General features: G+C 41.2%; 2 protein-coding genes across 4 annotated transcripts in view; one reads left to right on the forward strand and one right to left on the reverse strand.

Annotated features, from left to right (window-relative positions):
* The window catches only part of grid1a (glutamate receptor, ionotropic, delta 1a), a 213,958-nt gene that overhangs the window by 85,215 nt on the left and 112,915 nt on the right, over positions 1–15,828 (forward strand). The gene's annotated exons all lie outside the window — the stretch shown is intronic.
* LOC133020823 (uncharacterized) lies at positions 1,386–4,315 on the reverse strand. 3 transcript variants are annotated; one of them, XM_061087543.1, is made up of 4 exons: positions 4,039–4,315; positions 2,675–2,833; positions 2,270–2,365; positions 1,386–1,756 (listed from the first exon to the last, which is right to left on the reverse strand). In XM_061087543.1, exons 1-4 carry the CDS (start codon positions 4,078–4,080, stop codon positions 1,448–1,450), a joined length of 606 nt encoding a protein of 201 aa, XP_060943526.1. In that variant the 5' UTR covers positions 4,081–4,315; the 3' UTR covers positions 1,386–1,447. The 3 variants fall into 3 exon arrangements, with proteins under 3 accessions (XP_060943526.1, XP_060943527.1, XP_060943525.1); XM_061087544.1 differs by having other exon boundaries at positions 4,034–4,314; XM_061087542.1 differs by lacking the exon at positions 4,039–4,315 and adding an exon at positions 3,116–3,305.

A 15,828-nucleotide genomic window follows, 5' to 3' on the forward strand; every position in this document is an offset into this window, starting at 1 on the left:
ATTTCATGTTTATATTCATCTGTGCACCAGTCGATAAACAAGCAGTGACAATCACATGTCCAAAGTCTGTATTATTCCACCATAGCCTGTAGCAGCAGTGCAGCACAAACTCTTCAATCCCCAACAAACTCAAACACTGACCACAAATATTAATCCGCCAGCAATACAATACGGAATGTGTCATTTTCTGTACTCTAGTGACAAATGCTGACATTATACCAATCCACTCAATAAACTATGGAAAAAAAGCTCAGGTAATCTTTGAAAATTGATTTCTCACGCATGGAGGCAGCTCAAGATAAAGGATCAGCATTTTGAAGTTGTTTCATGCTAACACTACGCAGCTCCTACACTGTAAAAAAGAAAAAGTTGAGAAAACGTAAAATATCAAGGCAACATGATGCAAGAGATTTTTGAGTTTTCTCAACTTTTGCCTGCTGTTGTTGACTTAACTAAGGTTTTCAAGTTCTGCAAAGAGTTCTGCCAACTTGGATCTTCTTGTTCACCTAATTAGGATAATCATGTGAGACTAATAAAGAAATTCTTGCTTGAATGCCATGTATTTCTACCTTCACCAAATGCAGATTTTTTTGTTGAATTAATAAACAATTATGCCCCTCAATGTCATGCATTTGTACCTCCTTTAAACGTAGGTATTCTTGTTGAATAAACGTACAATTATCCCTTCAATGGCATATATTCCTAGATGCACCAAACACAAATATTCTTGTTGAATAAACATGTTGCTGTAATTTTATTATTATAAAATGCTAAACAGATAATAAATAAAACACAGTACAGCTGAATGTTATCTGAAATATTTCTTTATTTCTTTATATTTTTTTATTTATTTTGAACAGGCGGGTTAAGCGCCTTTGTAAAAAAACATTCTTCTCAAATTAGTTTGCAACATCAAATTGAATGACTAACCATTTTTGCACACACATACAACAATGTGTATTCAAACACATACACATACAACAATGTGTATATTTAGACACATACACATTGTGTATGTGTATTCAAACACATACACATACAACAATGTGTATATTTAAACACATACACATACACATACACAATGTGTATTTAAACACATACACATACAACAATGTGTATATTTAAACACATACACATACAACAATGTGTATATTTAAACACATACACATACAACAATGTGTATTTAAACACATACACATACAACAATGTGTATATTTAAACACATACACATACAACAAGGTGTATATTTAAACACATACACATACACAATGTGTATTTAAACACATACACATACAACAATGTGTATATTTAAACACATACACATACAACAATGTGTATATCTAAACACATACACATACAACAATATGTATATTTAAACACATACACATACACAATGTGTATTCAAACACATACACAATGTGTATTCAAACACATACACAATGTGTATTCAAAATAAAAGTTTCGTTTTCAAAGATCTTGTGCGCTGGGAGCACCGAGAGCCACCAAGCTCAAAAAAGATAGTCTGGATGGCTTCAAATGTATACCTCAACTGTTTGGGGTAATTTATATTGAGGGCATATAGAAGGCCAAAGAGGTAGGCGAACGCAGAGGAGAGGTTTTCCATTTCATGCAGCACGATGCCCCCTTCCAAAACAACTGCATGGTCTCGAGCATGTGAGATGTCGGCTTCGTCATCTAGGATGGTGTGGATGGCCACAGACGCCCCTTCCAGCACTGGTGCCAAAATGTAAGTGTCCTGAGGAAAAATAACAGATGCATTTGAGCCTTGACAAACTAGAAAGAGCATTTTCTGAAGAAAATGTGTGTGAATGCTGAGAAGGTCCGTGCTAAAGCTGAAAAGAATAATTTGTAGGCTGAGATATGATTGGCTTCATAACGGCTAAAAACAGTTGAAATGTTAAAAAGGCAGAAGAAAATGGGCAGCTATACACTGGAACCTGACAGCCAAAGAAAATTGATGAAGCAATGGCAACATAGCTGACGTAATAGCTGAAAATAGATTTAGTAGTTTAGAAGTAGAACTTGTGAAAAGGAGGTTGATTTACATGAATTGTAAAAAAGTTAGTGTGAACAATGTATGAAAATATGAACAAATCAGAGAAATATGATTACTGCACTGATAAACTGCACTGGGGAGGTGTATATTTCCATTTTGGATGAACTACTACTTTAAAACATCTCATGAGAATGAGGAATTAGCTACATGGCCTGAAGTATTTATCTTTTTGCTACAGTTACTAGTACTTACCAAGCACTTCATGAAAACCTTTTTGGTATCTTCGCGGAGGAAAATGGGCAAGCCTCTCAGTGCTGCTGTCTTTCGGTGTGTAACAATGTCAGATGTCTAAAGAGTATCCAGTGGAAAATAAGTATTTCAATAAGTATAGTACTGTACTGAACATACACATAATGCAAAATCAGAAATCTTTTATAGTACTGAAGATGAAGCACACACAACTTTACTTTAACAAATTAAAATACTGTTAAACCAAATGCCACCAAAACACAAAGGAAGGACTGCGGACATCCATTTTTACTGAAGCATATCCACTAAGGTAGTTTTTACAGCAGCCAACATCTTTTTCTGTGTCTGTTATAAGAAAGTATATTCATGCTCTTCTAAAAATGCCAGGCAAAGGAGCACTTCACTCACCTGATCATCGAGTTTATCAAGGAGGTCTTCCATTTCTTGGCCAAAACCACCCTTCTTAGTCCGGTAGAGTTTTAGCAGGCCAGGTCCAAATCTTTCAAGAGATGCATTAAAAGTCCCCAGGAGGTCTTTGCTGGTGATACGCCGAAATTCTTCAGATATCTAAACAAGACAATCAACAAAATATTGTAATTAATTGTAATTGCAATTTCAATTAAGCATGGGGATTTTTTTTTTCTTTAACTGGAAGAAATGGGCTTCCATAGGAGTGAGATGGTTAGGGTAAGAAAATTAGGACAGGTCACAGAATCTAATGGATCATAGATTTAAATGTAACACTGGCAAGACAGAATTGACACATTTCCCCAGTAGATACTGTTCTTCTTCAAGAAAAGCCAATGTAGTTGTATAAGACAATTGCTAAATAAATTAGGACATCCTTACCTCCTGAGACAAAAACAGCGCAGGCCACCTCTCTTGGACCTCAGATACCATAGGCTGACAGATCATTATGTTTTCCTTCTCCTGAGGAGAGACTCTGTCTAAAACGAATGCTTGCACCATGTTGTTGTGATCGTTGTTGTGTTTTTTTCTTAAAGGGCAAAAATACCGTCTGAAAGTTGCAATTCCGTTTTCAACTTTTTTTTGTTGAGGGGGGGGGGGGGCTCTTGCATAGAGCGCCAAATATGCTAGGACCGCCCCTGTGTAGCGCAGTGTTTCTCTGTATGGTGCGCCCCGCCGGTGCGGCGCGGAGGCATAACAGGCGCGCAACCGGGAGGAGGAAATGAGAGGCGGATCTAATATTATAGCCGAACTAATGTTTTGACGTCCGCACTCTTTAACGGCGGAGCAGTAAACAAACAAACAAATCGCTCTTTCGCCGTAGCCAGGGGTCTGCAGCCCGCGGCTCTGCAGCCCCTCCGCAGTGGCTCCCTGTGCAGTGTTGTGCATGTCGCGCATATTTTTCGCGAACAGTGAACTTTACGATCAGTTTTCATATGTTGAATGTGCACGTTAGGGAACGTCATCCACTATTTGCAGCATCTACCACTGCAGTGAGAATTGCCTTGCCTTTCGTTACTTTACACCCCTGACGCACACATACAACATGAAAGATACAGAGCGTTCCTTAATAACATACTTTTTAATCTTTGGGTTTTGGGGAAAGGAGCAAGTCTCATCAAGTCAAAAGGCTCAAGACCAAGTGAAGTCACGAGTCATTGATGTCCAAGTCCAAGTCGAGTTGCAAGTCTCTTTACATTTTGTCAAGTCGAGTCTAAAGTCATCAAATTCATGACTCGAGTCTGACTCGAGTCCAAGTCATGTGACTCGAGTCCACACCTCTGGTAAAAACGCACTTACCATACCTTCTTGAGCAAAATTGTTGTGGGCTCCACGTCGTTGTCCATACAGAAAATGTCCGTCGCTCAGGTTCAGCAGAGAGCCGTTAAAACCGGTTTAAACTGGAATCTACTGAGTTGGCCCAACTTAACTCAAAAATCTGCTCAAAAATTTACAAATCCTTGTTGTGCTGATTTAAAATAGTAGTTAGGACAACAACGAGAGAAAATTGCTGGACAGACAAGATTTTATAGATTGCATATTGCAAAGCCTTATTTCTGAGTCAGTTTAATTTGAAAACTCTTATGAGATCAACAATTACTAGTTACCATTTTTACAGTGTACGGCTTCTGCAGAAATATTTAAGAACGTGTGGGATTAGTTTGGCTGTAAATATGTGTAGTAAAATTGAGAAAGTAATATTTAAGCCTGACGGAATGATCTCAGGCTGCAGATTTCTCGCACTGCTTTAAAGTGTATTCCCAAAAGTAATGAGCAGTTCTATCAAGCATTCACTGTGAGAAAACTCCAGCTGGAAAACCGCATTTTCACGCCGGCCTGCTGCCTCTCACTCATGTTTGACTACACTCGCAAACAGAAGAGGCCACATCCTCATCAAACAGCCGCTTTTCAGAGCTAATGCTGTGTCATATTCCGCTTGCCAAGGTCCAGGGTGTCCGAATCCTGCCTGTCCCGCGGAGTTTGCTAATGAGCCCAGGACTTGATCTCTCTCTGACCCCCCTCTTACAGGCCGTCACCCCACAGAAAACATTTGCAAGTCATTGTTGCCAGATGACATTTAAACTAGTGCAAAAATCACAGCTTGTGGTCTGGTGGTGTTGGTGTCATCATTAGCAAAACATTCTGGACTTCCCCTTAATCTTTACACAAGGTCAATTTCACAAGAAGCTGATTTAAAAAGGAAACCTAACTGAAGGGCGCACAACTTCATAACAGGGCATTCTTTGAGTTGTTATAAATGTGGGGAGAGTTTAATGATGCAGTAGTTCTCTCTCTGTCTTTAAATTTAGTTACTGCCTCTATCCTTAGCTGGAGTGGGCTGTTTAACAGCAGGTGCACAAGGTCAGCTTGAAAAGTGATTCCAATTTGCTGCCACTCTGGTGTGAAAACGTGTGCTATTTCTGACTGTATGAATCAGCAACACAACCGTGCTTCGGTCATGAATTATTAAAATCACAGTTTGAACTCCCTTCATTGTGTATTTGGAGTAGTTTTTCCAGTTATTTGTGGTTTGCATAGCATTGGAATGAGAAAAGAGAGCAGCAGATGGTACTTTTGGTCAAAGCCTCTGAGGTTATTGTCTGATTGATTAAAGGAAACCTTGGGGCCTTTAAAGAAGCGCCACAGAGGACTGTGAGACATCAAGGTGACTGTTAGGTGAGGTGACAGAAGATGAACCTTTGTCCCAGGAAGTGATCCGGAATACAGACGTGCACACTAAGAGGCTCAACTTTCCCCTCGTCTTCCACGCTGGGCGGTGAACACTAACCTGTGTTGGCAGCGTTCTACAGTTTCCCTCTTCACTGCTTCTGGTGGGCAACCTTCCACGAACTGGTTTTTCCTTTTTTTCCCCACAAACAAGACTGACAGTGCCCCAACACGCCGCTGTTCATCTTTGCTAATTAAATCAGACAACACGTTGGTCACAGTTATGCTGGCTATCAATCACACAGGAAGACCAACAAACTGGGGGGGGGTGGAAAGTCGCATGATGAACGTTCTGTCCTGTTTGTACCTTTATCCGCTGCCTGGGCCGCCTGCAGTAAAGCCTGTATTTATTAGTGTTGTGAGAAATAATCGAAGCACTTTAAAGCTCATTTAATTTTCCGTTTGAATCCTGGGATTTGCACACATTCGCTAAATTGGTCGTTCTAGGTACCAGCAGAATTAGGTGCTTTGAAGTGCCACCTGCCTTAAAGCACTCAGGCTGCTGGTTTGAGAAATGCTGTCACCAGAAATATAAGGGAATGATGATTACTGTTTATTAAACTGTGCTGTCACTGGTAACACTGGCGTCTGCATCCTCTTTCTGAGCCTGAACCCAAGTGAGGTCCATTCTTAACCCTTCAGACAAACCTTCATTTGAAAGGAACAAGAAAAACATCAGAAAAGGAACATTTTCTTTCAATTGTCAAACGCCTTTATCTGAACCTTCCCTTTTTCCTCGTCCTGGTTTTTCTACACTTTGTTGTCCACATTATTCTTGGTCTTTTATCTTTTAGTTATTTTTTAGGTTTTATTTCAGAGCAGTAAAAAGAGAGAGAGGCGATCAGACTGAATAAAGAACAAATTAATCTGGTGTTCAACAAGTTGAAGTGTCTGTGATTTTCTGCTGGAACAAGGTAATCAGAGTTGGAAAGCCTCCCTCAGCTTTCTCCAACCGTCGGAAGGAAAATAAGAATCCTCTTCTTACTCCAGTACAATCTGTACTGTGACTCCTGCAGGTTTTCTGTGAAATCTGTCCTGTATTTAAACCCTCTTCATCAATACCGTTCTCAGGAACTCAAATATTTTTCTAATTTTGGAAAAACTGACACCCCTAGGTTTTACTCTCAAAGTCTGTTGTGACTTGGTTTCACCTGAAGGGAATATTTTTCAATAGTAGCTTTTTATCTCATTCTAAATAATATCCACAGGTTTCTTTCGTATGACTGTATTATTGATGAATTCAGACTATTTGAAATATTTAATACAATTTCAATTCTCACACATTTACATTCATTAAAGTATCTTAACTAAGTTTAAAAGACCTTATTATCTGATTACCGTGTTTTTTTTTAATGGATTCAAATGTTCAATGACAATTAAAAACAGCAGATCAGGGGTATAATGTTTTCAATTAATTAAATACATTCAATTAAGGGATCCTTGTGATATGAATTGTAGTTTATTCAGTCTATTTTCATAAAACCCAGAAAACCAGTGAATGTTAAAGTAAATGTTCAAACAACCATCACGTATTTATACAACAATCCCCCCCACCACCACCTTTACCTCTAAATATTTATGTTTGCACTATGTGAATGCTCTTTCTTCCTCCTGCACTGAGTCTGAATTTCTACTTGCATTCGAGTGAGATACTACATGTGGGAGACGGGTCTACAGCTGTCAGTTCTATCAATATGTTTGAGGCTATAGCCTGTGGTGAAGTTGCATTCGATTGCATAGTTATATAGGGACCTCTGTTTTTCCTAACCCTAACCCTGTTTCACCTCTGAGCCGTGTTTGTATTCAGGATTCAGCTCCGGTGTTGCTCAGTCCTGTTGCACATTGTTTTTCCCTCTGTCAATACAGATGTTTAGTCTGTTTGACTAGTAAACACAGTCTCCGAGTACAGTGCAGCCCTAATGGCCCAGCTGGCTGAGAGCTGCAGCAGTGTGGAGGAGCACGGTTCTGATGTGAAAGCACAGGAGTTATGCATTTTGCATCAAAACATTACAGGCGAGCCTCAGGTGTTTTCTCTCTCTCTCTCTCAACTACTATATATTTCTGTCATCATAGCTGCCGTGAAGCTTCCAGTAGAGTTCGCGAGAGAAGACTGCAAAGAGAATAGCTTTCTACAGTTGATGCGTCCTTTGAAAAGCAGCATTGATATTCTTGTCTTTAATAGATGGATGCCTACGTGCACACAACATTCTGCAACATGGACTCGTGCACTCAATCAATCAATCGAGAAAAAGAGTTGGTTCTAACAGCCTTAACGTGAAGTAGTCTGTCCTAAACTTTATTTGAATTGTTGGAAAGGTACAAGGTCACATTCCTGATGTGATTAAAACATATTTTTGTTATCATATTCAACACACACATACTTTTTATCGTAAGAACCAAACACGAGTAAATTCACCTTTGCTCTTGTTATTCACACCATCTTGAATGAGCTGGTAAAAATAAAGAGCGAAGGCATGTGAGTAAAGTGGATCACATGGTTTTGATGCTTCTAAACAACTAAAGACCTTCAGAAAATCTTGCAGTTACTAACATATATACAATTTAGCCAATATCAGTTATTCAGATGTTTTATTAATTTGTGCACAAAGGCTTGTGAGTAGTTTTTTGCGTCGGCATGTCATAAAGCTGGAACAGGCCAAGCGACTCACTCTGTGTAATGCATCGTGTGAACATCGCCCATGCCACATGTGCAGGTGATGCGTTAGTCTTTGTGTGTTGTAGACATGATGATCTAACGAGGAGCATAATTAATACATGTCAGCTAGAGGGAGGGAGATAAAAATATAGGAGTAAATATAGAAGCAGTGTGAAGACGCCTGTGAGGCTCGAGGAGTTATAGACGACAGATGGCATCAGGTAAAAGACCTCACACCGTACTCCAGGAGATATTGAGAGAAGGGATAATTACTACTGTCCAGTGGTGTTAAGAGGGGATCATCATCACATCAGAGTCATGGGTGAAAAGGCGCCCACAGGAAGTGAAGTGTCTTCCTGCTTTCAATTCTTGGGTCTTTTGGTCTTGATTTCATTCTTATTTTTATGCCTCGTTCTTTTTTTCCCATCTGAGCATCAGCTCAAGGTCATGTCTCTGATTTAGTAAGTAGAGCAGAAATGGAAATGGAAAGGACTTGGATGGAAGGGGGCGGGGGGGGGGGGGGGGGGTGAGATGTGTATACCCATGTGGGTAATAATATTAACCCAAAGGTAAAAGAGGGGAAACTGTATCAAAACAAAACAATTTCATAGGTTCAGACACTTGATGGGATCAGCATGAAACCACATTATGGACCGATTCCTCTTTGTTCTTCTGATTGTTACAAGATGGAACCTCGCTTATATTGCGTCATCTCTCAAACCTGACCACAGGCCGTCTGATGCTCCCGCTTCCTTTCCTCTCATCGGGTCGACCGGGGGGGTGGGGGTCACGGGTGTGACGTTACAATAGGTGGGACAATCCCAGACCATCAATCAAACTTAAGTGCCCATTAGAGGCTTTTAATATTTTACTAATTAAGATTGCCGAGTACTGCACCATCATTCACTCCCGTTAAAGTGGGTTGGGTTCACTGGAAAGCGTTAAGTGACATTGATCGCCTTACTGTTGTGCACCCGCCATAATGGCTTTCAGTAGATTTGACCTTCGTCTTGCCTGCGCTGCTGTGGTTGATAAGACGACACAGTCTGCTGGATGTGTAATGGATGTAGTTTGTTTCGATCCCCCACTCGTTTGACTGTGACCTTTGACCTCATGGTGCACCAAGGATAAATAGTGTCCTTTTACTGGTCACTTTAAGGCAGCGTTTCTATTTCCATCACCCATTGGGTAATTGATTTTGAATGGCCTCGGCTGCTGCAAGCTCTCGCCACAGCGCGGGCCGGCTCCTCTGTGGTGAGTAAGCACTTTCCAATGCTCCAGCCTGCCTCTCTTGGAAAGAGTCGAAATGTGATCACCCATTGAAAGCACTAAGCCAGCTTGGCTCGGCTAAGCGTGGCATTTTCTGCAGATCACACACCCTCCGATTTTTTTTTTTTGCGCTCAAATCCGCGGCTTAGTTTTCCCCTCTCAGCCTTGACACCAAAAATCGGACAAGCCGAGATAATGCAGATTTGCAGCCAGCGGAGGAGTCGGCTGAGGCAGGTGGATGACAACCCAGCAAAACGCATAATTAAGAGTGACTCCATATCAGTGGTGTTTCCAACTGAAAAGGGAGAAAGAAACACTTATTTTAGAGTCCAGCCGTCCTAGTGCTTGATTTCTCCCGCTGAGACGGACTGAAAGTCAATTATCAGTTCAAAACATTTATATCCACCCTATCCAGATGACTCATAGCCTCCAGCAGATAACAGACGTTTAAATGTTTAATTATTAGGTAGACTTTTAGTCTGGTAGCTGCAAATGATTGTTGATGTACGGTTTCAGCGATTCTAATAACTGCTCTCGTCCTTGGAAGATTAAACTCTTGGTAATGATTGCTGACGTCTGGATCAGTTTTCTGTATCATCTGCTTGAGCCAAAAACATTAACACGTATCAGGGCCAGGAGATTTGTGGGGACGTGTTTTCATTCACATGCAAACAGGTAACGAGGGAGAAATAAATCATGTGACTTAGTTGGGTGTGGGGCCGCCATATGCCGCCAGAGCAGCATCAGTGCACCCTGGCATTCATTCAGAGGAGGGGAGTCTCCACTCCAGGGATATTATCAGCAATCATCCAAAAGATATTGCCTCATTTGCTCTTTTCATGTCGGTTGTCGAGAGCTCTCTGCTTCACATCATTTGAAAATCTCCCATAGGTGCGATTCCCTTCATTTTCATACTCATCAGGCTATTCAGCTATACAGTGACCCCGACCCCCCTGGCAAATGGATGTGTGAATCCCCATCCTGGACAGGACCACTCCCTGTGTGATACAAATGTTTCATCGCAGGATAAAGGTCTTCTCTCAGAACAACTTTGTATTGATTTGCAGTGACCCCACACATTAGGCGGACAAGTGGACACGAACCATGCCAGCAAACCTCTGCCCAATGCGGAGCAGAGCCACCAGATATCCTCAGGGTAGAGCTCGAGCATCCAGGCCTGTCCTCTCCTCCTCCTCTCGGTGTGAACCACACATGCACACGAAGAATTAATCTTCTGTGGACCAGCGCCTGAGGTTTTTGTGCCACTGAATTCTCAAGAGAGCATTCCTCTTTGGGTTGGTGTTAATGCAGTGAAACCTAAATGTTATATCCCTTTCTGAGTTGCTCTTCTGTTATATCATGTTGTATATGATCTCCAATCCCACATGCTGATGTCTTCTCTATACAGCTAAATACAGATGTCACTTCACCCACTTTTCCAATTAAAACATTATCTTCCTATTCATCCCCTAACAATGAACAAGGGTTACATTAGTCATGGTTACAATTTCTAGAGCACCCCTCTTTCATCTTTTCTTTAGTCTTATTTACTAGGCCCCTATCCAAGGGCCCTGCTTAAAACTTAAATTAGTAATGTATATCTCTGCAACTACAGGGTCTATATGAATGATTTTGGTATCTATATAAATGTTACACTGTTAAAATTCTGACGAGGTGTTGAGGTGTAGGCAGCTTTATTACTGGGTCAGAGTGAATGAAGATGGAAAACCAAATAAATGAGAGATTTAATTTCCCCCTAGCAGAGATTGACAATTACACCCGTCATGGCAACAGAGTTCACGTCCCTTTACACGCCCACACTTGCTCATTATTGGTCAATGCAAAGCATCTCATGAATGTTAATGCTCGATGAAGCTGCTCATCAATGGTGTCACAGCAACACGAGAGGACAGAACTCCAGGCTTCAAGGGCTTTATCTCCAGATAATGTTTATTTTCACAATCCAGGTGGGGAAGATGTCCTGGGTAAGGGGACTGGAGAAATCATTGTGTGTGTGTGTGTGTGTCTTGTGTGTCTTGTGTGTCTGTGTGTGTTACGCTCACTGCAGCAATATTACCCACAAAAACTTGTCATACTTATATGCGCGGTATCAGATGATTTTATTACTTTTATGCATTCCTAAATTGCCGAGCAACTAGGATGATTCCATCAGGTAGCCCTGTTATTGTGCTTAAGGTGAAAAGGACTCAGGATATTTAGGCTTATCGGGGAAAAGCAGAAGTCAGACTTTCCAGAATCCTGCCACCTGCTACATCCTGGTATCAGTCGAGCATTTCAACATCTGCACTGAGCTCCATAACGCGTACCCACCGAGCTGGCTCCGTATCTCCTACAATTGGAATGTGCTCATGGAATAGTTATGGGGCCACAAGCACAGAAAGCATTAGTGGTTTGAATCTTATTTTCTTCTCTCCTTAATGTTCATATGTTTTGTATGATTTCCCTGTTTTTACATGTAAATTGGTGTGTTCTTCTTTTAAGCCCCAGATATGAATCCAATATGTCAGAAATTATGTGCCAGCACGGACCAGATTCTCAAAGGACTGTTTCCAACATCCTGTGGAATCTACGTCATGAAGCCCCGAGGCTTCCTCTGAGAGCAGAGGCCCTACTCACACTTCACATGGTGTTCCTAATAAAGTGCTCAATTGGGATGCGTGTACGTGCCTAGTCATTCAGTGGGGCACATAAAGTTAAATAAGCTCCGAGGCTAATATCATTGTGCAGTGAAAGTGATTAAAACACAAGCTTTCCATTGAGAACAACCCAGGGGATTATACATTTAGTCATCATGTGTTCCACTTCATATTTCTAATTTTCAAAAGTAACCACATGTGTAGGAATGATTATGTGTTTCTGCTAATAGGAGAAACAATAGAAATATTTTAATTGACCAGTTAGCTGTGGATTAATGGGGGGTCTATTCCCTGCAACCCTAGCATTGGAACCAATGGATTTACTATATGAGGATGTGTATTCTGCATAATGATATAAGTCTGTCAGCATGTTACTGCAACTCAGAAAGAAAAAAAAGGAAAAGGCAGGTCATGGTTTCCCTTAATTCAAAAATGGTGGAACAGGCATTTGAATAATGCATCACTTCTATTCAAGAACCGGAGACTAATTAAAGCAGAGTCATTTGACGTTGGCATTGGCCGTCGGAGTTTAATGTCTGTCGACCTCAGATTCTCCTCTAATTACTGTGCCTTTGTAATTGGAATTTCAGATAACCATCAAGCTCTCCTGTTCCCTCATTGGCCCGGATAGCCGGGTGCAGAAGGTGCAGCGGGTAGACGGACGGGAGAGAGTAGAGAAACCAAGAGGAGATGAAAGTGGAAGAAAAAAAGGGAAGATTAATTGTCAGTTGTCCTACGATTGGCTAACGGCTTCTCTCCCCTTGTTGCACATTCTTTCACAAGGTGGAGATGAAAAGGAGTTTGTCTGTCCTACATTCCCATGCTGATGAAATTAGGCCCCCGAAAAGAAAGAGATGGGGAGACTAGCGGTGAGAGTGAGATAGAGGAGGATGGAGGAAGTGAGAAAGATCCGACTCGAAGCGAGACTGACAGGAAATGAAACGGATTAGAAAACTGACAAGATAAATGACCGGGCTTCTATTACAACACTCTCAACATTAGTTCGGTCCCCACTTGACCTGATCAGTGAACAAGAAAAAAAAATTCTAATCATACTGTTCGTTCTTGAATATTTTGTAAACCCTCACTAATCCCTTTTAGCCACACAAAAACTGGACCCGGATGCAAATACACTTTTGTCTTTTCAATGACTTTAATCCTGCTGGTGAAGGGCTATCTTAGGATAATACAGTGTGTGTGATGCCTGACGGGCTACTGGAGGTTTTCTTTCATTGTGTAATGTTGAAATCACAGTTGAACTGACAGAAATACTTGAGTTTGAACCACGTAACAAAACCCACGCCCTCCCTGCGGAGTCCTATTCATATAAATCCCCACTAAGTGCACCTGTCCAATCAGCCTGTCGAGGTTTTGATCGCTGCTTGTCCCATAGGGTATTGACAAGGTGTGACATCCTCTGTCCTTAACCCTCAACAAAAACTACTTTTAACAGGGGAAAAGGAACGTAGAAACCTCAGAGAGAGCCACATGTGAGGATCCCTCTCCCAGGACGGATAGAAGTGCAATAGATGCCACGTGTAAAGGAGAACATCAGAAAAATGACAGTATTTGCAGCATTGGTTATAATAAACAGTTTGTAGCATAATGGAAGGTAAATGAATTGTAGGATTATTGTCAGTAATGGTCGAGTATCTGAGTAGACATACTATCTATCAAGCAATTTTGTTGTAATCATACTCCACGGTCAGCAGCCATCAGGATCCACCATCACGATCGAATAGTCCACAATCATGATCCACTGCCGCCTCTCAGAAAGACACAGTGTGATTAAATGTGTGTGTCTATGTGTGTGTGTGTGTGTGTGTGTGTGTGTGTGTTTGTGTGTGTGTGTGGTGGGTACTCATAAAGGCACCTCATCAGAATGCCATTGTCATTCAAACTTTGAATGACAGCGACATGGAACGGAAAAATAGCCAGAGGTGAGGGCCTCTCTCCGATTACTCTGAAAAATACGAGGAATTCAATTATGGCTGTGCACGCGTGTGTGAAGGGATTTGGAGGTGAGGTATTCTTGAGTGTTTCAATGGCGCCGATGGGTGTGAAAAATTCAGGGCTAAGTTTGCCTGAAACATTAAATGATAAGGAAATTAAAAGTAAAATGGGGACGCATTCACGAATTCTCTCCATCTGTCTCTTACACACACTCAGCTTTTTCCAAACATCTCCTTTTTAAACAGTGTTTTAGTCTTATTGTAATAACTAGATTTCATTTTTATACATCCCAAACTTCAATACATTACAAAATCGTGCTGATAAATTATTTCCGTATTGTGAATGTTTTCTTCTGTCTACTGAGAAGCAAATTTGTATGTGTGTGTGTGTGTGGGGGGGGGGGGGTACAAGCTGATGGGAGTAGTAACTGTCCTTTTACGTGACATCCTTTTCATTGATTGGAGAAAGGAAGCAGCAGTTCCCTTGTTGCCAATAACCCGCTGATGTGTCTAATCGGGGACTGAGTGACCTTTACAGGAGACGCCTTACCTCCTCCTTCTCCCCTACACACACACACAAACACACACACAAAGTCATGGTCTGTTAATCTGGTGAGTTAGTGTGAGATCACCACGCCATATGCCATTTTACCTGTCATCTCCTAGTGAAATTGACAGGTAATAGAGCACAGGCTATTCCCACCTGCTCCAATTTAAGAGGCATCAATCAAATGGGACATTTTATTCATCACCTGAAGAGAAAGCATCATAAGTGCGAGTTAATGCTGTAGATTTCCATCCCTCTGCTAATACCCGCCCTCAGACGGAGAGAACCGGTGAGCTACAGGATTAAAAAGACTTTTGAGAAACTTTCTGCAAAAAAAACCTAAAAATTAAACAAAAGGTAAGGAAATCAATTTCAATCTTTTACTAAGTCGGTATCACATTGTGAATAATGGCTCCTGTCCACAGGTCATCTGAATCTGTGTGCATCGGACTGTAATTGTATTGAAATGAAATAACCTTGCCTAATTCTGCCAGGTTTAAGCTTTTTCTTACAGCTGAGAGGACATCACAAAAACTGGGTCCCAGAGTAAAACTGCTTAAGGAAAAGAGAGAACGGCCTTCACACCTTGAGCCTTCTCTGCATGCTGAAATAACAATGGCCGAGCCTGCGTGAAAAAAAAGAAAGTTGACAATTGAGTCCAGCTCGCCGAACGGCGGACATTCTCATACTCTTTTCAGCTTTGCTAAAAAAAATTCTTAACGCTATAAATTACCCGACTTGATACTTCCGACATTTTTATTATCTATGAAGGTAGCACTTCAATTACAGCAGTTCGGCACCTTTTAAAGATCTCATTTCCAGGTGCGTAAGAAAAGCTCCACCCGGGGGAGGGTGGGGGGGTGGGACATATTGCAGTGGTGCAACTTCAACAAAACTCTTCAAATACCCAAACTTGTTGCGTAAAGTTCTCCTGCAAAACAACATATATATAATTTCTTAGAAATACAACATATCATTAACATTAAGGGGGACAATGCTGAATTGTTGCTTGTTTCAAACGGCTTATTCCTGCAGCTGCAGCTCTTCATGGATGAACCTCCTGCTCCCTTTAAGAACAAGCCCGACTTTGAATTAAGCCTCTCTCTGTGTGTCTCCTTCTGGAGTCAGAGCCTCTGCTGCACCCACACAATCCCTTTGCTTCGCCACTCTGTGTCCATTGTTGTTAATTTACTGTTAGAGCCATAACTGTGAACTTGCTCACATACACACACACGCCCTCACACATTTACATATACACACATTATTGGTCCCTGTCCCTGCTTTCT

This window comes from Limanda limanda, chromosome 15 (assembly GCF_963576545.1).
Source record: "Limanda limanda chromosome 15, fLimLim1.1, whole genome shotgun sequence".
In the NCBI taxonomy this organism is placed as follows: Eukaryota; Metazoa; Chordata; class Actinopteri; order Pleuronectiformes; family Pleuronectidae; genus Limanda; species Limanda limanda.

Excerpts from the sequence above, each read along its gene's own strand:
- LOC133020823 (XM_061087542.1), bottom strand. The coding sequence starts at position 3,235 with ATGGTGCAAGCATTCGTTTTAGACAGAGTCTCTCCTCAGGAGAAGGAA. Across the intron at positions 2,366-2,674 it reads TTGATAAACTCGATGATCAG|ACATCTGACATTGTTACACA; the intron begins GTGAGTGAAGTG and ends GATACTCTTTAG. Across the intron at positions 1,757-2,269 it reads AGGTTTTCATGAAGTGCTTG|GACACTTACATTTTGGCACC; the intron begins GTAAGTACTAGT and ends ATTTTTCCTCAG.